We start from the raw sequence: 21,565 nt of genomic DNA on the forward strand, positions 1-21,565 counted from the left end.
AGTTTCATTTCAGCCTAAACAGTCATCTGATATGCTTTCTCCTTTCCTGTGTTTATATTATATATGCAAGTTAAAAAGCGGGACAGAGAAAAACAGTCAGTTCAGTCATGCCAGTACCTCTCTAGAATGACACCTGTTAATAATTTAGCATTGGCTCCACAGGAAAGATGCAATACTAGAAATGCTGCATTTCTAATTCCATTTTCTTCCCCTCTAATTTACCAGCCATTATGCCCGGGCAAGAGGCCCTAGATGGTATATGCCACAGTCATCGTGAGCCAACTGCAGGGTGTGGTCACCCCGGCAGCACCGGCCAGGCTGCACAGGGCCTGTTAGATATTGCTGACAGTCTTCACCCGGCAGCAGAGAAGCTGAGCTCCTCAGTCAGCAGCGTTGAGTTGCACCATGCACAGTGCACTCTAGTAAGCATTCTTGGGATTATATAAAAGAAACCCCCAATTGAAACATAAGAAGTTTGAATTGAATGAACTCTCTACCATACTCTGAGTCTCTTAACTGTAAGATAAGGTCCCTGTCAGGGGACAGGACCATTTTCACCTCAGTGAAAATACTTTACCTATTTCTGACACAATTAGCTGAGAACAATCTGAGGAATGATGAAGATCTAAACCTTGTAAGAGATGAACAAAGGGACTAAGGGCTCTTAAGAGACTTTTCAATCCTACCAAAACGGCGGTGCCTCAACAAGTATCTGCCCTTAATAGGTCCCTGGGCCATGGCAGCTAAGATTTTGAGTTGTGGAAAAGAGACAGTAAGTTAAAAATGCCATATAGTGTTCTTGTCTGCCCCTCGTTTCCTGACTTTAAGGGAACCACTCCCTTTTTCACTCTCAGATCAAGTGGTTTGGCTGGGCTTGATTTCAATCTCTGAACTCCAAGGATGGGCACTTGACCCAGGCCTGGCCAATCATATGGTATATTCCCCTGAGCACCACGACTGGTTCCAGGATGGGCACACAGTTAATACAGGTCAGGAACATACAATGGAATGGATAAGCTAACACACACCTCCAATCCTTTTATCCTTATCTACCTTTATTAACTGGGATAGAAAAGACCCATTTTTTTTTTAGCTTCTCTTGCCATCTCGGAGGCCACATATCACATAGTTCTGGACAATGACATATAAGCAAAGGTTTGCTAGGCAGGCTTCTGGGAAAACTTTTGCTTTCCTGATAAAAGGAACAGATAGTGCTAGCGCTCCCTCTTTCCTCCATTTTTTCCCTTTGAATATGGATGATTTCTGGACAAGCTACAGTCATTTTGTGACCATGAGGCAATAGGCAAGAGACTATGAAGTCAATATTCTAAAGATGGCAAAAGCAGAGAGAAAGAAAAAAATTAAATCCTCTATGACATAATTGAGCTGCTATGCCATCACCAGACTGCCTACCTCTGAGACTTCATGATATGAGGAAAAAAATAAACTTCTATTTCTTTAAACCACTGTAAGCAAGGTTTTCTATTACTCATAACCAAATACATTCCTAATGGAATCAGAGACCTTCCAAATATTTTTATGGACCTATTTGGGAAAGCTCTTTCCTGAGGATTGATATGCTAATAGAACGCAGGGCTAGACTACTGGTTCCATTTTTGCAAACACATGGGGGAAAGCCTGTCTGAAAATGAAGCCACCACATAGGAAAACAGAACAGAAGAGTCAGATTCCTGGCATGAAATATCACTTGACTACCTGAATCCAGCAGAGCCTGAAGTCAGTGGTAGCTCAAGACTTTTCAGTTATATGAGCCAGTAAGTTCCCTTTTTTGCTTAAGTCAGTTTTAACTGTCTCAGTGGAAAGAGTCCTGACTGATGCCACATGCAAATATGTATATCAATAAACCAACACAAGTATATTAATTTGAGGCAGTAATCTGTGACTTTAAGAAGATAGCCAATAAGGTTCTCCTGTATATGTATATTTTTTAAAAAGTCCCAACAAATAATAGTACATATTTCTGTTTGTACAAATTATGTAAATAAATGCATAGAAAAATATGTCTGGAAAGATATTCTAAAATTAATCCAGAAGAGACTAGGATGGCGTGGGGGTAGCTATGGATGACTAACTCTCTGTAAAATTTTTATTTTACATGTACTCACATATTACTTGCATATATACAAAATTTTAAAAAATTGCTTTGAAGGTATATGCGCCAGGTATTGATAAATTAGTTTAATATTCCTGATACTGGCCAGTAAACTGAACATAACAGATCTTGTTAGTTCTTTCTATTTATATAGAACCTTCCTCTAGGTTAAGACTTACTGTGCTCTTCTAAGGGAGTTAGGGCCCAAATGATTCTATACTTCTAAACTAAATGCAACAGAAGGATGTAACCAGCAGGGGGCTATTTAAAATACCAGCACCTACATCTCTAGTAGTAAATCTACATTTACTAGTTCAGGCTGGCTTTAGAAGATAACACACTTTACCCATTGCCCTTTTTGCCTGTCAAAATGGAAGCTCTGGAGTCACTAGAATCACAGAGAGGGAACCACAAGGGAAAGGTAAGGCCTTGACCAAATGTCTGGCAGGTAATTGAGAGGACTGTCAAACTCAGTCTGTCATTTGGTCTATCAATTAGATCAACCAGATCTTCTAATGATCAATCAGATCATCTAAATGCCCAGTTTAAAAGAAAGCAAGGCAAAGCCCAGGAAAATCAGTTGCCGAGTCTTCCTGTTCAAGCCTTCTCTCTTCTGTTTCGGTTTGTTGTTCCTAGGAAAAGTATTCCCCTTACTCACTCTTCACATCATTAAGCTGTTTTGTCCAAAGGAGATTAGGAAAGTGCTTCTAAAAAATGCTGCTAAATCGACAGGGTGGAGATAATAACCATCTTGTCTTTCTCAGCAGTGACTTGGCTGGTTGCAAGTAATATTGATCAGTGCAAATCTGGCAATCTCTCTTCATACTTCTTTTCTAACAACATTCACATCTGATTCTGTGTTAGTGGCAAGAGGGCAATAGAAACAGCTTCACATTCCTGGCTGGAATGAGAGATACCAGGTATTTCGGCTCAGTATGTGGAAAGTGTATCTTGAGTATACATGCACTAGGTTATGGTACTGAGGTCAAAGCTCCACCCCCAGTAACTTTTCCCGGACACATCAAAAACCAGGAGACAAAAGCCAGGGGTCATTTATTAGCAAAGGTGCTACAAAAATATTTACTTTTTCCTATAGCATTGGGAATTACTATATTCTATTGGGTTTGACAAATATTTTAACATTTTCTTACTTATGGCCATGACATAAAAAAATTAATAAAACCAACAAGTAATGCTTTTGTTTAAAAATTCTCATTTCATTATTCTGTTGGAAGAAAACTCTGCCCAAACAGATGGTTACCAAATACAGAGCCCTTCTCTCCTCTTACCTGTTTATGAGGACCCCTGAGTATGTGTGCCTTAGCACCTTCACAAGCTGTCCTCATTGCTTCCAGTGATGGTGTGCCCAAGAGATCTGTGATCAGATCCAACTACGAGGAAACATGAAGTACAGATGGACAGTAAGCTCATGGAAACAACATTTCAGTACTCTTAAATCACAGCGTTAGAGATGAGGACCAAATTTGGGGGAAAAAAATATTAAGGCAACTTCCAGATTAACTGGTAGGAGCCTCTACTTTCACCTTCTGGCCTTTTTAAAAACAAACAAACAAACAAACAGATAAATGTTTATTAGGCATCTGTAAGATACAAATAGAGAAAATAGTTTTGGGAAGCATGGCATTCTAAGGCTATAGTAATTTAGGGTCTGCATCGGCCTGCCCCATGTCTTGATACCGCAGCCTCTATGATCCTTGTAGAAACAAACTGCACTCTCAGTGACGGCTAATGACTATTCTGTTCAAACAGTTAATCAATGGATTCTGATGCTTCAAACGGATTCAGGCTCATCGAGGAGCTAATCCAAACCAGGCAGCTGTGATTTAGTAAATACTCAGAACATTCACACCTGAAATAAAAGCTAAGTTTGGGCCAGTGCAGACCCTTTACCTCTGGTTATGCTAGAAATCTCTTATACTGGCGAAAAACCGTGTGATTTAGAAAACTATGACACCGCATAAGGCCACACCTAATTAGCTGTGCACAATAAAGGAGAGCAATAAAAATGGTCTTCTCACAAACAAGTCTTTGTAGGTAGCAAACTACCTTAACAATTTTCTTTAGTGCTATGATTGTTCTAATTTCATAACCCAATTAGCAATAACATTTCATTCTAATTCCTCCAGGATGGAAAATTCTTATCCAGTGGATACTTATTTTCCTGGTTCTGGGGTTGCCAAATACAAAGCACTATTTTCTGCACTTAACTAAGCTATGGGGTAGCCATCAGTATCACTGCCCTCCAGGATAGTAGAGATTCTCAAGTAGCTTGTTTTGCACAGAATAAAAGATCTCTATATAAAAGCTCTTTGGGAAAAGTGTGTTGGCGATACTTTTGGACCTCTAACAACCACACTAAAGGCCGAAGGAAATGACTGGCTCATGAAAACAAATGGAAATATTGAGAAAGTTGTCTAAAATGTGTCAGACCTACGGATGAGAAACATTTTTATGAAGTCTGCTGGTACTACAGTACATAGGGTATTTATTTCTCGAAGATAAAGGAGAAAATGCTACAGAAAATATCTACTTCCATTTAGAAGTTAGACTGTTTTTTCATTTTAGATCTTGATTTCTCACTCCAAAATACACTGATGACTGATAGATGTGAAGGAGACTTCAGTGGCTACATGAGACTGGCAAACTCAAGACCTATGCTATCTCTCTAGAAAATGAGATATTTGAATCCCGTTTCAGTTGCTTCACACTTTCCTTTGTACATTCTTTTCAGCAGCAACCCAAGATCCTTGTTCAATATATAGTATTTGAACATCTTAATTTTTACTTAAGCTTTTCTGTATGGCAGCTTATGTCCAGATATGACATATCATCTTACAGGTAAGTCTGTTAAGCTCTACCTTCTAAAGAAATTGAATAGTAAAGTGAATATTATCAATAGTATCCAACATTAGATTATTTATGATAATTTTTATCACCAGGATCAATTTTAAAAGATGTAAACTTAAACAAAAAGACTGAATGTATAGCAGAGAAATAGATTTAAATGTTGATCAGAGCATATATAGTTTCTAATGTATCAGTTAACAATTCTTGGTAGATAGAGCATAAAGGAAATGATTTCATTTTTGGTCAGGTGCATGAATTATTTACAAAGATACACAATAGTTAGGGTGATCTTTTAAAATGTGATCAATCAAAATCTTAACACTCCCTTGCTCAAAACCCTTGCTCAAAAACAGAGAGCTTTCCATCACACTTTGGATAGAATAAAATCCAAAGTCCTTATCAGGTCTCCATGGTCAGTCTCTTTCTCTCTGACCTCATCTCTTACATACTCTTCCTTAATCAAGCCATGCCTCCAACACGCCACACTTGTTCCTGCCTCAAAGGGCTTTGTTATGCTGGTTGTCCCTTTTGTCCCAGGTATGCTGCTGGCCTCACCTCCGTCCAGGCACCTTCTGGTTGTCCCTTTTCCTGGAATACTTCTTCCCGGTATCTTGCTCCCTCATTTCACTTGGGTCACTCCTCAAATGTTATCCCTTCAAAGAGTCCTTTAGCACTGCTCTGCTCCATCATCATTCTCTATCCCTAACCTGGTTTAATTTTTTTCTTCATAGAATTTATCATTACTTGGGATTATATTTATTGGTATACTTATTTTCTATCTCATGTGAAAGTTTCACAAAGCTTTGTCTTATATGGCTGTATCCCTCACACCCTGGCACACCACCACCACGACCATCATAACTGCTAACGTTTACTAAGTGCTTACTAGACCCCAGGCCTTACTTTCAGCTTTACTACTTCATTTAATCTGCACAACAATCCTCAGGAACAGCTTAACTTGCCCAAGATTTGACAGATAGCAAATGGCAGAGCTAGGATTTGAACCCACCAATTTGATTCTACGGCCTGACTCATCATTGTTACGTTATTCTCACGCAAACAATACTGTTAAAATTTATGAATAAAAAATACTTAGGAATTACCCCAAAGAAAATATGGGTAGTAATGAATTAGCTATAAAGACGGACAGTTAAAGTATAATATCAGGAACGGTTTCCTGAAGCTACAGTTTAATCAGCTCCTGATGTTCTCTGCCACATTTAAATATTTTAGCTCAATAAAAGTTAGAAAGGTTTCTAAATGTTCATATTTAAAGAAGTCAACACTTAAAATTTATATTCTAAGCACAAAGTGTAAGTACATTAAGTCACCCAATACATTTTCATGTCAGATCCATTCAGTTAGAAAGAACAGAGGCCCTCTAACCACTGAAGATTACACCTGTGCAAACTGTTACATCTGAGTCTGCTGCCATGCATCAGTGCGTGTAATAAAGTCAACATTCCCTCTAATAGGCTCATAAGTTGCAAAATCAATATCTCTGTAATCTTCAACTTCATAACTTTCTGAATTTTAAGTGAACTTGAATTTGCTAAAAGCAATTTAGACAGTACAATGAATAAGCCCAAGACATGTGTGCAAGATGGTTTTTCCTTTAAATCTGTAACAGAATTGAAAAGCTCCTAAAGCCTAAAGTGAAATCATACCTGCTGAATGGGACTCTGTGCCTGAAACAGTATTCTTCGTCCTAGTAGTTCTGCAAAGATACATCCGACAGACCAGATGTCAATAGCATTGCTGTAATGACGGCTGCCCATCAGGATTTCCGGAGCCCGGTAATACTGAGTAACAACTTCCTGAGTCATGTGACGGGATTCATCTAATTCTTCCACTCTGGCCAATCCAAAATCACAAATCTAAATAGAAAAGATTATCAAAATATTGTCAAACAAATATATTTACAAGTTTAAAAGTAAAACAAAATAACAAAAAACTAAAATCTTGATAGACCTCTGAACTTTGAAAAGTTTTCAATGATATAGGCAGAGTATATTTGTGTCAACATAATTTGATCTTATTTGGATGAAAGGGAAGAAAAGTCTCAAACTTCCATATTTCTATATAAAATGATGTATTGTAAAGATATGCTTTTCACTTTTCATCTGTTTTCAACTGGAACTAACTAAACAAACAAAAAGCAGCTGAATGCATACTTCTAGGTTTGATGAACAAATCAAGCTAATTTATTTTCAAGGCTGGCTTATGGAGGAAGATATTACAAGGAAAATCTTGAAGATCTCCTGAGCTAACTATGTTCACTATCTTTTGTTTGTTTGTTTTTGGCCGCACCACATGGCTTGCAGGATCTTGGCTCCCCCGACCAGAGATGGAACCTGGGGCCCCGGCAGTGAAAGCGCCAAGTCCTAACCACTAGACTGGAGGAAATTCCCATATGTTCACTATCTCAATGGAATATATATAGTAAAATTTCTTTAAAGCTATGGGTTTCAAACGGAGTCCTGCTAAATCCAGTTCTGAGGAGGTACTTCAAGAGTTCCGTAAACATTTTACCTAAATTTCACATGTATCTATTTAAAATACACACTCAAATGTGTGAATATGTCAAAATGTAGCACACTGTAGAATAACAATGCTAACAGGTTCCTTCATTTCTTCACACCATTAACATTTAATTAATTGAGTGCCTGTTATATTTTAGACAGTATGCTAGAACTTGGAGACATAATGGTAAATGAGAAAGACTGATTAATTTACATGCAGACCTAGGAATAAATCTTTTCTTGCTCCTGTTTAAGTGAAAAGTATTTGGAGGTTGCAAGGTGAGCTGTTAGTAAATAGCAGCAGTGCCACCACCAGCAACTTCTGCTTATTTTCAGGAATTAAGATTTTCTTGATACTGGGCAACCAAAACAAAAACTGGGAGCACTGAGGATGAGATAAAAGAGTAATGACCATCTAAGCTCCAGTGTTCTCACTGATTAACTCTGAGTCAATATTATAAGGGACAAAAAGAACACTTTTTTTTTTTTTTGCGGTACGTGGGCCTCTCACTGCCGTGGCCTCCCCAGCTGCAGAGCACAGGCTCCGGACGCGCAGGCCCAGCGGCCATGGCTCAAGGGCCCAGCCGCCACGTGGCCTGTGGGATCCTCCCGGACCGGGGCACGAACCGACGTCCCCCGCATCAGCAGGCGGACTCCCAACCACTGCGCCACCAGGGAAGCCCAAAAAAATAACACTTTTTATCTGTCTTCTAAGTTGAGGTCCCAGCATAATATTTCATTTGAAAAAAGGGTCTGGAGGCTTAAAAAAACTTGAAAACCACTGCTTTAAAGAAAACAAATTTTACCCCTAATTTTTGGCAATCCTCTCTTTTTATCTTGAATGTACTATGCCTGGTCACATCAAATGAATTCATGTTTGTATGTGGGGATGAAGAAGTATAAAGCCAACATCTTTAAAACTTAAAAATGAAAGTAAATTTCCAGATCACACAGGAAAAACTATACCAAAAAGGAAGAAAGGCATATGTTGTTTTTCAAATCCTCCCAAAGGCCAGTGTTCAAATAACACATAATGTTTAAACGCTCTATTACTTGGACAAAAAATTTTAGGATATCTTTTAAAACAAAATAAAACCAGAGGAAAGGACTTAAATCTACTTTAATTTTCTTGTATTTATACTAAAAAGAAAAAAAAAAAACAACCAACCACCTACCCAGCAGAAAATGTTTTCTCTTATAAAACAGATCTGGAATCATTTTTGGCAATTTATCTGGAAGACAGGCTAAATTCAAAGTAAGAAGCTTATATGGTCAGATAACCAAAAAGATATTCGATTTCCAGCAAAATTATCTGTTTTGTGCCTAATAGTAAACAAAATATATTCACAATCTGAAAGAGCGTTAATTTTTAAAAAATGTTTTATCATAATTATTTTCTATGCATTTTTACGTTTGAGAAGAGAGTATTAGCATCAGTAGACTGGCACTCTACTCTGGCTTTTAAAAGTAGGCTGCTAAGACAAGTTAAAGGAACAGAGCAAAATTTCAATTTGTTCTCATCTGTATGTTGTTTATTCATAAATGACATTTTCTTTTAGTTACTCATTCATGTAGCCAGAGGTTACAATACCATAACGATTTGGAAAATGGACTGCAAGCAGTTAATGGCGTCAAGCATGACAGATTCTACACAAATGCTTTGTGAAGTTCTCCAACCAGAAACTGAAATAAGAAGAAACTGGCTTAAATTGTCATAAAGTGACTTGGTATGAATAGGACAAAGAATTCCTGACTTTAAGGTTTTTTTTTTTAAAACCAGGGTTTATTTATTTTTAAAATATTTATTTATTTATTTTTGGCTGTGTTGGGTCTTCATTGTCGTGCATGGGCTTTCTCTAGTTGTGGAGAGCGGGGGCTACTCTTCATTGCAGTGCGCAGGCTTCTCATTGCGGTGGCTTCTCTTGTTTGGAGCACGGGCTCTAGGCGCACGGGCTTCAGTAGTTGCAGCACGCGGGCTCAGTAGTTGTGGCTAGCGGGCTCTAGAGCACAGGCTTAATAGTTGTGGTGCACGGGCTTAGTTGCTCCACGGCATGTGGGATCTTCCTGGACCAGGGCTTGAACCCGTGTCCCCTGCATTGGCAGGCGGATTCTTAACCACTGCGCCACCAGGGAAGTCCCTGACTATAACATTCTTAATTTTTTTTTAAGAATAAAAATAGGTTATGGGGATAGGTTACAGCTCTTTTTATTTTTATTTAAAAATATTTATTTATTTGGCTGCGCTGGGTCTTAGTTGCCACATGTGGGATCTAGTTCCCTGACTAGGGATTGAACCCGGGCCCCCTGAACTGGGGGCGTGGAGTCTTAACCACTGGACCACTAGGGAAGTCCCTACGGCTCTTTTTAAAAAGTGATGGTGGCAGGGGAATGAACTCAAATGACCTATAGAAGGAATATTTACTTTAGTGGTTTTTGGGACAATTAATTTTCTGTGGAAACAAAAGAATGAACTACAATATTAGTTGTTTTCAGGGAATATATGAAAAATAGGTTTTAAATCTTTCTAGAGTTAAAACAGGAACAGAGTTCTTCAAGGAAAGAGTGAAGGGAAATTTTTTATTCAAAAGCAGTATAACATCAGCTTTTGAAGAAAACTGGCCCACAGTTTAAAGAAAGCATTTAAGATAAAACTGAAATTTGGGCTTCCCTGGTGGCGCAGTGGTTGAAAGTCCGCCTGCCGATGCGGGGGACGTGGGTTCGTGCCCCGGTCCGGGAAGATCCCACAAGCCGCGGAGCGGCTGGGCCCGTGAGCCATGGCCGCTGAGCCTGCGCGTCCGGAGCCTGTGCTCCGCAATGGGAGAGGCCACAACAGTGAGAGGCCCAAGTACCGCAAAAAAAACCAACAAAAAAACCCTGAAATTCATTTATATACTTGGTTTTAAGGTTTAGCTTGCCAACAAGCTAAGTACTAATGACAGTCTTTAAAATATGTTTAAAAAATGTTTAAAATAAGACAACATCTATAAACAGTTCTTTTCTTTTTCAAATATATCAGTTGAAATGTTAAGAATATTTACTGTAGATTGAAGCACCATATAATACTTTAGCCACTCATAAAATAAGAGGAGCTTTAATTTGCTTACATAGAGATGACTCAGCTCTAGGAAGGCCCTTATCTCTAATTTCTATGATAGGGAAAACTATGGTGGGCCCCTCACTAGGAGTTCTGCTAATACACATCTCTATTAGGGGTAGGGTGTATGTACACATGTGGATTTTGCTATTTGTGAGCCACTCTAACAAAAGACAATGGGGTGGGGATGGTACTGGGGTAAGAATAAAAAACTGAAATTGACATCTTGAGATTTGCGGGCTGCTAACCATAATAAATCCTGTAATCAATACCCCTTCAGAGGGATAACTGAGAATTGGTTACTGTATACCGTGGAAATACATTGGACCCTTTCCTGGCTTAGTATTTTCACTTCTAAATGTTTCGATTTCCCTACTTTGCTGCCTCAGTCAAAAAGCATATAAAAATGTTAGCTGTGCAAAAACTTATAGACAGTCTTCTTAAAAGCCACACTTGATTCTTACGTAAGTAGAAGCTTACTGGTCTTCCAATCTTTCTTCTGATATACACTTCCTTTATAATAGAAAAATCTGAAAAGAAATCACCTTCTCTATTCTTATTTCTAGTCACACTGAAATTCCAATTCCAATGTTTCCAAAACATGTGCAAAATATCACCAAGAAACCATGAGCCAAGACTACAAATTAGTTACTATGTCCATGCCTAGTGATATTGCTAGAGAACACTGGGTTCTTTAATTTTTGGTAAAGTGATGAAAATAAATTTAACCATTTCTTTCACAAAAACATGTTCTTAAACGTGCCTTGACGTTCCAATTTTTTCTTACATGTTTAAATAAACTGAAAAGCTACCTTTAGAACACAGTTGCTGTTCACAAGGAGATTCCCTGGCTTAATGTCTCGATGTAAAATGCCAGCTGAATGGAGATATTTCAAACCTGAAACAACAAACAGATTTATCCGCAGATACTTAATTCCTTTTACTCAACCAATGATTTGGGGAACACCATAGAAACAAGAGTACAGGATTTTAAATTGTTCTCTAAATAACTGCATAATGAACACTATTAAAAGCTTGAGTTAGCCCTACCTCAAAAAACTATAATTTATAAAATGTCATCAAAAGTTTGCACAGTCTAGAGATAATGTCTATAATTCGAAAGATTATTGAGGTTTAAGTATATAGACAAGTGTTCCAAGCACTGGAGTTAAGGCTGACCAGACCAATAACCTTGAATTGTTCACAAGTGTGGCTACTGGAGCTCTCTGCTGATACTCTCAACCTGTGATTGTGAGCTGCTCCCACAAAATAGTTCCCATCAACCAGCAGGGAGCCTTTCCCAGGACAGATCTTCACTGATGAGACAAAATTCAGAAACTTGCCCAGGTTTGTTGGTAGTATTCTCCACCACTAAGAATCAAGAGGGTAATTAATTACTTTAAAAATATTTTTGACATCTTGAAAGACTGTGGGCTTTAGCACTGCTAAAGATCACAGCTTCAAGGCTGAGTCTTCTGAATAAAATATAGCAAATCCCTTTTTTTTTCCAAGTGTGAAAAAAGGTCCAATAGCCAATATCTCCCCTCTACCCCCACCCCACCCCCATCCCCAAATATCAACAAATCTATAGAAGGTGAACTTTCTAGCTTTAACTCTGTATGTGCTTTAATTCTTTTGGCAGACGCTTGTCAATTTTTATAAAGAATGCCTTAATTCTTTGAATCCCGTGGGAGAAAAAAAGTACTTTACTAGGTAAGAAAACTGTTTCAGCTTTAAACAACTCTCCATTTGTAACGGCAAAATTCTTAAGGACACACCTGATGACCAGAGGAAGCTCCAACAATGCCAGCCCAAATCGCTTTTCTGTCAAGTCAGTGCTCTTTAATGAGCCAGCCTAGAGAATTAGTTAGCTGGCTGTTTCTATCAGTCTCCTCCATGCTTGAAGAGTCATTTTGCTTTTCTAGAGTTGAACTCAGGCATGCCTGCCAACACTCAGGCCAGGCCCACCTACTGCTGGCTTGAAGAATGTATGTTATCCATAGGGAACACAGTTCCTTTTCAATTTAGTCATCTGATGCCAGCCACACACTCCTACTAAAGGCTGTTTAGTGGAAACTTTGTGACAAAGCATTCTTGTTTGACAAACCATCTTGCTTATTTACCTCCCTATATTAACCCCCTCGACTACCTAATGAATTAGATAGGCCCTTCTCTTCCATCACTGAAAATAAGAACCACTTGGCTACCCTTAAAAGCCTCTTATTTAACATCAAGTATAGAAATTATTAAATATACCTTGGTCAAAAGAAAGAAGTTGTTAGGGAAGAAGTAAGCCTTGGAAGGTCAGATTAGTTCAAATGAAAAGCAAAACATTTCATTTATACAGTGACACTACCTTTTTCTTCATAAAGAAAAACTTACCTCGCAAAATCTGATAAAGAAAAACTTTGACATGATCTGAGCTGAGTGGTTGAGGAGAGACGATAATTTTATGTAGGTCACTCTGCATCAATTCTGTGACAACATATCTTGAGGTTTCAAGTTAAGGAGAGTTCCGAGAATTCAGCCCCCAATCCCTGCAAAGTAGGTACCAGGTCTAAATAACTTCTGTTCTTAAGGCTGGAAAAAGCTTAGGGAAAGAAAGCTTCTAGACAGCATGAAAGAGGTGACAATTCCAGCCCTCACAAGATAAAACACTGCCAAAATTAAAGAATTTTAAAAAGTTAGCAGAAGTAAACAACCAAGTGACTTCACTATAATTAGCATTATAAAAGAGAAAACCAAGGGTAAATATTGTCAGTGACAGCTGGGCCAGGAAGAGTGTGAAGACCAGTCTGAGGGTCTATTCAGACATGTTACTGGAGTGTCCTTTGAACCCCAAGAGAGGGTTGTTGGTCTCACCCTAGGCCACCATGGCACCAATGGAAAAGATGACAACCTACCTATCAACTGTGGCTTAAGTTACTCTATAAATCATGGTACTCCTAAAAATACGCAAATGGTTAGTTCAAATCCAAATCTCTCTACAATCTTCACAACTGAATTCTTTTATTATTTAACTTTTTATACATTTATACTTCCCTTACTAAATTTTAAGCTTCCCATGCTTTGCACTCTGTTATACCCTCAGGGTTTTGCTCAATCAACACAAGGCAGATGATCAAAGGCTGGGGCGCAGGGAGCAATGGAGATGGGAATTCAGGACTCTTGTGAAGGCACCACCTTTTGCTTTATCTAGAAAAGGAAAGATGCATGTCTTACTCTGCCTGCAGTTAAGAACTCCTTAAAAGTCTGGGCAAGCTTTATGATTTAAATAATATAAGCTTCCTTAAGTCAAGGGGAGAGGGCCTTTGACTCTAGGAGGCTCCTACCAGGATTCAAATTCTTCTGACACCTTGTAAAAGTCAGTTTCACATTCTGAGTCAAACAGTAAGGCTTCCCCAGCCCTGTGCACCTCAAAGCAGGGAAAGGCAAGACAAAATGTCAGTTATTTTGTTTTCTTACATAGTTCCTTAGATCCTAAAATTCTTCTTCCAGAAAGGTATTATGGAGGCTGTAGTCTTAGGGTGCTTACCACTAGCTATAAATGAACTAAGAGGTCCTGGGGCTCTTGTTTCAGCATTTACATGCTTGTTTTAAGGGTAAATGCTGGGCTTATAAAAATAAAGACGAGAAGGAATCTGCCTTCAAAACTTAAATTTTCAAAAAGTGATGTTAGGCTTTGTATCTTACCCTTATGAGCTTTAAAAAGTCTCTTGTAGTAAGTGATTATTATTTGGGGAGAAGGATTTAAAAACACTTCTAATTTAATGTTTTAGCAAAAACAGGTAGGAAAAGGGACAACTTGGGAGTAAGGGAGAATAACTGATAACACTCGACACACCATAGTTGGAAACGCCCTCCTCCTTGAGACATTTTCTTCAACTGGCTAGCAGGACACCCAACTATTGACTTTCCTTCTCCCTCTCTGGTTCTTTCTTCTCAGTCCTCCTTTGTTGGTGCTCTTTCCCAAGCACTTAATGTTGAAATGCCCCAGGGCTCGGTCCTCTTCTCTCTCTCTTTTTTGGTCATGCAGCATGGCTTTTGGGATCTTAGTTCCCCAACCAGGGACTGAACCTGGGCCCTGGGCAGTGAAAGCACAGAGTTCTAACTACTGGACCGCCAGGCAAGTCCCTGGTCCTCTTCTCTTTCGATACTCACTCTCTAGGGTAACGGGATCCAGTTCCATGACTTTAAATAACATCCATGCTGATGACTCCCAACTTTGTATCTCTAGTTAATCTTCTTTCCTTAAGTCCAGGCTTGTCTATCAAACTGTCTACTCATCATCTCCATGGGATGTCTAATTGACAGCTCGAACTACCATGTCCAAGATGTATTCTCTATCTTTCCCCCACCACACACTTTCTAGGTGTAGGCTTTCCCACAGCAAACCTATTTTTCCAGCAGGTTGGTCACACCACAAACCACAGACCTTGGAGTCAACCTTGATCCCTCTCTCACTCTGCCTCCAATCCTATTGGTTCTTTCAAAACTTAGCCACAGAATTAGACCACTTCTTATCATGTCCACTATTACCAGCCTGGCCCAAGACCCCTAGATTTCTAAAACAATTCTAAGCCAGAATACATTTTTCACTGTTATATTTTGTCTGTATATTGAGTCACTTTATCATATAGAAAATGCAATTTTAAGCTTTTTATCCTCTTAGGTTTAATTTTTATGTTAGGTTTTATTAACCAGGCTCTTTCCAAAGAAATTAGTGAGGAAATGAGATCTGGCACGTAGAATTTCCTTATAGGAGTTTTCAGTGACATGTTAGAATCTTTCTATAAGATGATATACATCAGTTAAATTACAATATTATTATCAAGGTTAGATTTAGTTACTTTAATAGTTAAAAAATTTTTTTTCTTATAACAATTTCCAAACACACAAAAAACTTGAAATAATTGAACAGTGATCACCATATATATGCCTACCACCTAGATTTACACTTAACATTTTGTCATATTTGCTTCAGTGCACATTTACCATGGCCCTTTCCATTCATCAATTCATCTTATTTTTTAGATGCACTTCACATAATCATGCTTTAGAACGAAAGCCAGATTATGTCACTTTCCTGCAAAACCTTCCCATTTCATATAGAGGAAAAGTCAAAGTCCTTAAAATGTCCTTGCAGGGCGCTAAATGATCTGGCTTTCTTCCTTCTCTAACCTCCTGTCACTTCCTCTTTGCTGTTCTCTGAAAATGCTAAACACACACTAACCTTAGCCCTTTCCATTTTCTCTGCCTGGACTGTGCTTCCCCAGACATCTACTTGGCTAACTCTTTCACCTCCTTTGTATCTTTGCTTCAATTTTATGTTTCGATTGAGGCCAACTTTGACTACTCTAATAATGTGTCCTGCATTCCTCGTCCAATTGCTACCCCCTTGCACAACCCTACTTTTTCTTTTTTCCTGCAGTACTTATCCTACATAATTTACTTATTACATCTATTGTTTGTCTCTCCAATCCTTCTCCATGAGGGCAAGGGTTTTTTCTCTGTATTGTTCACAAGTCTATCCAAAAGTCTCAGAAGAAACAATGCCTACATATAGTAAGTCCCCTGTAAATATCTGTTGAATGAATGAATATACATTGAGCACCTACTAGGTATTAGCCACTCCATTAAGTATTTTAAATATATCATCTCATCTAATTTCCATGGCAATCCTACAAGATAGGCAGTGGTATCCCCAATTACAGATGAGAAAATTGAGGCTAACAGAAGGCAAGTAACCTGCCTAAGGTTACATAATAGTGAAATTGACTATGTTTAAATTGTTTCAGTGGCCCTACACAATTTAGGATTTTACCTTCTTTTCTTTTGAGTTATATTTTAAAAAACTCTAATAGGGCTTCCCTGGTGGCGCAGTGGTTGAGAGTCTGCCTGCCGATGCAGGGGACACGTGTTCGTGCCCCGGTCTGGGAAGATCCCACATGCCGCGGAGTGGCTAGGCCCGTGAGCCATGGCCGCTGAGCCTGCGCGTCTGGAGCCTGTGCTCCCCAAAGGGAGAGGCCACAACAGTGAGAGGCCTGCGTACCGCAAAAAAAAAAAAAAAACTCTAATAAAATATACTAAATGTTCAGTGTTCTTTATAGAAGAATTTCAGTTAATAAATACAGAAGTAATGAAAGATTAGGGGAAAAAAATCACTGTTTTGCAACCTCTATGACACCGTGGATCTAAGGTACCAATTATCAATGGTTGCTAAAACCACTTGAAAGGAATGAGACCCACATCAACTCAATCCACCACTCAATCTTAGCAGCACTTATTGTGGGACAAGATATTATGTCCCTATAATTATACACACCACTGCCTAGAAAATATTCATGTCTTAAAAAACAATATAATCAATCTTCTAGTTCTAATTATCAGTTTACTAGAAATATGGGAAATAAAAAGACATCATGAGGAAGCAATCAGCTAAACACACAACGTGGATCATTCTCCAGGAAAAATATCCCCAAAAAAATCAATGAGAAAGAAAGAAAGAAAGAAAGGGAGGGAGGGAGAAAGAAAGAGAGAGAGAAAGGAAGGTAGGAAGGAAGGAAGGAAGAAAGAAAGAGAAAGAGAGAAAGAGAAAGAAAGAAAGAAAGAAAGGGGGGGTTGTGAGGGGAAGGGAAGGGAGGAATGTTTGGGATAAAAAGTCTCAGGAAATATAATAACCAAATGCAATATATGTACTTTGTTTAGATCCTGATTCAAACAAACCTGATTAAAAAATGAGATATTTGAGGCAATCAGGGGATAGTAAGGAATTAGCTAATTTTATTAGGTTATGATGGTTATGTTTTTAAGGCCCTTACCAGGTAGAATTGCATATTTAAGTATTTTTAGGTAAAATAATGTGATAGTTGGGATCTACTTTAAAATAATACAGCTCTCCTTTCCCCCTCCTCTCAATAAAAAGGAAATGAGACTGGCAAAATGATTAGTAATTGCTGAAGCTGGGTATTGTGTATATGATAGATATTATACTATTGTCTCTCCTTTTGTGTATTTTAAAAAATTTTCCAAAATAGTTAAAAAACAAAAATTCATCAGGGAAATACAAAGAAGCCAAAGAGTATAAAAACTACATAGAATCCTACCTCTTTGAATTAACCTATAATATCTTCATGTAAATGTTGTGTATGCATACCTATCTGTATTTTTAAAACTGGGATTATAGCATACACATGGCTTTGCTGCCTGTTTTCTTGCAGAATTTTTATTACTGTAGAGGGTTCTAATGTATGGATATATTTATAATTCATTTAACCAATCTGTCATTGTTGAAAATCCAAGTTATTTCTAACTTTCTAAACTATTTTAAATAACCATGAGATAAATATCCTATATATATAGCTTTATGTGAATCTGATTATTTCCTAGTGATATATTCCTTGTAGTGGAATTATCGTGACAAAGTAGATCATATTATATACATATATATATACACACACACATACATATATATTTTTTAATTTAAAATATCTTGTGCATATCTTTCCATGGTATACAATTCTTTTCTATCATTTAAAGTGCTTAAATAGGGACTTCCCTGGTGGCGCAGTGGTTAAGAATCTGTCAATGCAGGGGACACAGGTTCGAGCCCTGGTCCGGGAAGATCCCAGATGTCACGGAGCAACTAAGCCTGTGTGCCACAACTACTGAGCCTGTGCTCTAGAGCCCGCGAGCCACAACTACTGAAGCCGGCGTGCCTAGAGCCCATGCTCCGCAACAAGAGAAGCCACCGCAATGAGAAGCCCGCGCACCGCAACGAAGAGTAGTCCCTGCTCGCTGCAACTAGAGAAAGCCTGTACGCAGCAATGAAGACCCAACGCAGTGCCCCCCCCCAAAAAGTGCTTAAATAGTATTCCAATTTATGTAATATGGCATGACTTAAGCAATCTCCTACCAATTGGCCTTTAGGATATTACTGTTGTTGTTTTTTGTTCTTTTTTGCAGTACGCGGGCCTCTCACTGTTGTGGCCTCTCCCATTGCGGAGCACAGGCTTCAGACACGCAGGCTCAGTGGCCATGGCCTACGGGCCCAGCCGCTCCGCGCCATGTGGGATCCTCCCGGACTGGGGCACGAACCCGTGTCTCCTGCATCAGCAAGCGGACTCTCAACCACTGTGCCACCATGGAAGCCCAGGTTATTACTGTTTTGACTGTAATGTAGCTTTGTGTGGGGGGCGGCGGCATAGAGCTTTAATTTTGTTTCACAAAGGATCCTCAATTACGTATAGATCCTCTCTCTTGGGTTAATCCATTTCTCTAGAGAAGAGCCCTCCAAACTTCTGTCTTGGAGGGCACAGGCCAGGTTGCCAGTGTTCTGTATCAGTGGGGGATGGGGCCAAAGACACCACAGCTCCGTTCATGCTGTCTCCAGGAAATAAAGTATTATACGGTCTCCTGCGGAATAGGAGACGATCTGGACATTTGAACATCTTACTACTTCTTACACAGGCTTGCAACCAATTCTGTGTTTAGGCCTACCTGCACCCTTACTTTCTGAGATACTTGATGCCTCCAAACCCTGAGCTGCTCTGATGTTCTGAGCAAGAACTAACTTGTTTCTGGGTTCTCATTACTGCCAGCAGAGGTTTCTGCCTCTTCTAGTTTGAGTTCCTAACCCTTTACTGACATTTTAGGGGGGCTTCAGGAAGAACTGGCAGTAAAGATTTGTGTTCTATCAACTGTGTTTTCAGATTGAAAACTGTTTACATGTTTATTGGCCATATATATGTGTGAGTATGAGAGAGGGAAAAAGACAGAAAGAGTGAGAGAGAGACTTGTTTCTTTTCTTTACTCAATTTTCTACTGGGGTGATAATTTATTTGTAAAAGTGCCTTACATATTAAGGATATTAACCCTCTTGTATATACTAAAAAATTTTCCCACTAGGAAATCTTAATCATAGGATAGAGACAGGAAAAAACTTCTATTTGCACCATTAAGCCTTAATCAGAAGTCCTAATATTCCTGAGTTGGTTCCAGAAATCTCAAGGGACGAAAACAAAGGAACATTACACAGGAAAAAAACCAAGACAGAACAACAGAACAAAACCAGAAAAACTTCACAACTGCTATCCCTGTATTAAGTACTATCAACTTAATATCAACATGCAGTTTTACTCAGGGAAAAAAAATTCCTAAAGAGAGTACTCATCTGTATGGGATGTCAGCCATGTCTTCTGAGTTTATTGACAATTTTTTCTTCCTGCCAGGATTGAAAAGTTCTTGCATGGAAGTGAAGACCAGGTTATATTCTATTCTGCCTTACATATCTGTATAAAACAGGTAGCCAAGTTGCGATTCCAGAATCTTTACTGTTACTGGTGACAGTTGGTATGCATGCAAACAGCAGAGAGAAAACATCTTAATTTTCAAGTTATCAGGTTGAATTCTCAGGGCTGGCACTTGAAAAATCTTGCTTTGACTTATAAAAGGAACGAATTGATACAAAAGCCAAAAACAGAGAATAAGTATGAAATAATGTCATATGCTTTCTTCTAACAGTGACTATATTTTCAAAGAAAAGGGAAAATCAAAACACTGTCTGGCTGGAATGGGTACTGTTCTAATCAGATATTTTATAAATAATTACTAATTTCAGAAAAAACTCTTACGTTTCACTTAGCATTACGAAACATATATTTCCAGATCAGGGTGTTGTTCACATCCTAGACCTGTTGGATTTGAACTGACAATGTTGGACCATTTTGACCACCAAAAATAGTAATTTCACATTGTTCAACCTAACACAGAGCAAAGTATTACCAGATATCAAAAAACCCCTGAAAAACAAGGCATTCAAAATGAATGATTTCAAGTGGTAAGTCAATTCTTCTATACTAAGAGCCCATACATATGTGCACAGTTTCTTACAAAATATAAACCAGCAGGTATTCCCTCTGCTAAATGCAAATAACTAGATTACTATGTTACTGTCCTTAGGATCTGTGAATTTAAAAAACCTTTCATTCAATCTCCTGTTATAATATTTAAGAAGAGTTTAGAAGAGTGTTACTTTCACATCTCTGCTTCTTGAGAAGATGACATGCTGGGTTAAAAAAAAATGAAGGTAGGTTAATAAACTCTTTTTTTTTTTTTTTTAAATAAACTCTTAATTTAACCAGAAAGTCCAGGGCAAAACCACATACAGCCCTGTCTACCTTGACCATTTTGTTTACCTTTGTGCAGAGGTGCTTTCCCCTCCTCTAATATCTTTTAAACATAAAAGTCTGATAGGGCTTCCCTGGTGGCGCAGTGGTTGAGAGTCCGCCTGCCGATGCAGGGGACGTGGGTTCGTGCCCCGGTCTGGGAGGATCCCACATGCCGCGGAGCTGCTGGGCCCGTGAGCCATGGCCGCTGAGCCTGCGCGTCCAGAGCCTGTGCTCCACAACGGGAGAGGTCACAGCAGTGAGAGGCCCGCGTAACGCAAAAAAAAAAAAAAAAAAAAAAAAAAAAAAAAAAAAGTCTGATAAATTTTAAATGTATGATTTTTACAAAGTGATTAAAACAGCCACTCTGCAGAGAGTAAGTTCTGTCAAACTTTAGTTTAGCAAAGTAAATTCTTCAGGGTTGAAATGAGTATTTTTCACCTCACGAATAAAGCATTTTTTTCTTCACAGAAAACAAGCCAACGACCAGGCCAACCTTAAAAAATTTTATTTCTCTGGAAAATACAATTCCTGAATTTGGAGATTTAACAATATAGCTGCAGAAATTTAGAAGCAACACATACCACTTTATGATAAGGTTTCTGCTTTGCTCTAGCAGAAATCCTCTGAAGTCTCAATCCCTAGCATAATGTCTCCCAGATGTCTCAACTAGTTGCCATGCCAACTAAAGCAGCTTAAATTAAATGAGGGCCTGAAAAGGCACCTGCATCACTCCAGGTCTGTTGCGCATTAAATAAAGCTCTCTTGACAGGGACTCAGAGGTGCCATTAACTTGAACAGC

At 38.7% G+C, this 21,565-nt stretch overlaps 1 protein-coding gene across 2 annotated transcripts in view; it reads right to left on the reverse strand.

Annotated features, from left to right (window-relative positions):
* Nucleotides 1-21,565, reverse strand: part of NLK (nemo like kinase) — a 145,746-nt gene that overhangs the window by 12,389 nt on the left and 111,792 nt on the right. For both annotated transcript variants that reach the window (XR_014298279.1, XM_082678343.1), the window contains exons 4-7: nucleotides 12,980-13,086; nucleotides 11,410-11,495; nucleotides 6,649-6,858; nucleotides 3,403-3,504 (exon numbers count right to left, since the gene is read on the reverse strand). Coding sequence is in view for 1 of the 2 variants with exons in the window: in XM_082678343.1 (XP_082534469.1) it covers nucleotides 3,403-3,504; nucleotides 6,649-6,858; nucleotides 11,410-11,495; nucleotides 12,980-13,086 (505 nt within the window). In the remaining variant the exon portion in view is untranslated. The remainder of the gene's footprint in view (nucleotides 1-3,402; nucleotides 3,505-6,648; nucleotides 6,859-11,409; nucleotides 11,496-12,979; nucleotides 13,087-21,565) is intronic.

The sequence above is a fragment of the Grampus griseus genome, assembly GCF_964374135.1.
Source record: "Grampus griseus genome assembly, chromosome: 20".
Lineage (NCBI taxonomy): Eukaryota > Metazoa > Chordata > Mammalia > Artiodactyla > Delphinidae > Grampus > Grampus griseus.